This window comes from Penaeus monodon, chromosome 15 (assembly GCF_015228065.2).
Source record: "Penaeus monodon isolate SGIC_2016 chromosome 15, NSTDA_Pmon_1, whole genome shotgun sequence".
Lineage (NCBI taxonomy): Eukaryota > Metazoa > Arthropoda > Malacostraca > Decapoda > Penaeidae > Penaeus > Penaeus monodon.
Window position 1 is genome coordinate 28,851,569 of NC_051400.1, and position 431 is coordinate 28,851,999.

Consider the following 431-nt stretch of genomic DNA (forward strand, 5'->3'; position numbering starts at 1 on the left):
CATCTTTTGTTACCAGTTTATGTAATGTCGCTGAATGCATGAACGTCATTCTACTTATTTTCCTTCCTAATAATGCCACCCCAAATAGAGTCCTCAACCAAGGGCCATTAACAGGGAACAGGTCCTTGGTGCAGATCGCCTTAACGCCGAGTCCCTTCCAGACATGAACGGCTACAACGAGACGGAGAGCACGGAGATGCGCGTGCGGGTGGGCGACGCGGCCATCCTGTCGCTGCCGCCCCTCGAGTCGTACCCTCCTCCGTCGGTCACGTGGCAGGCCGACGACAACTCCCTCCTGTACGGCATCAAGTACGCCACGACCGACCCGGCGAACGAGCTCATTATCCTCGAAACGCAGGCGTCGGACATGAAGACGTACAGGTGAGGAGGGCGTTTGGGGAAGCTAGGTTTGTCGCTTTTTTCTGGGTAAC

The 431-nt window shown here is 55.7% G+C and overlaps 1 protein-coding gene across 10 annotated transcripts in view; it reads left to right on the top strand.

The window, feature by feature from the left end:
- Nucleotides 1-431, top strand: part of LOC119581918 (protein sidekick-like) — a gene marked incomplete at its 5' end in the record, with an annotated part of 27,628 nt that overhangs the window by 2,749 nt on the left and 24,448 nt on the right. For all 10 annotated transcript variants that reach the window (XM_037930081.1, XM_037930082.1, XM_037930085.1 and 7 more), the window contains 1 exon segment: nucleotides 162-381. In XM_037930081.1, coding sequence (XP_037786009.1) covers nucleotides 162-381 — 220 coding nt within the window.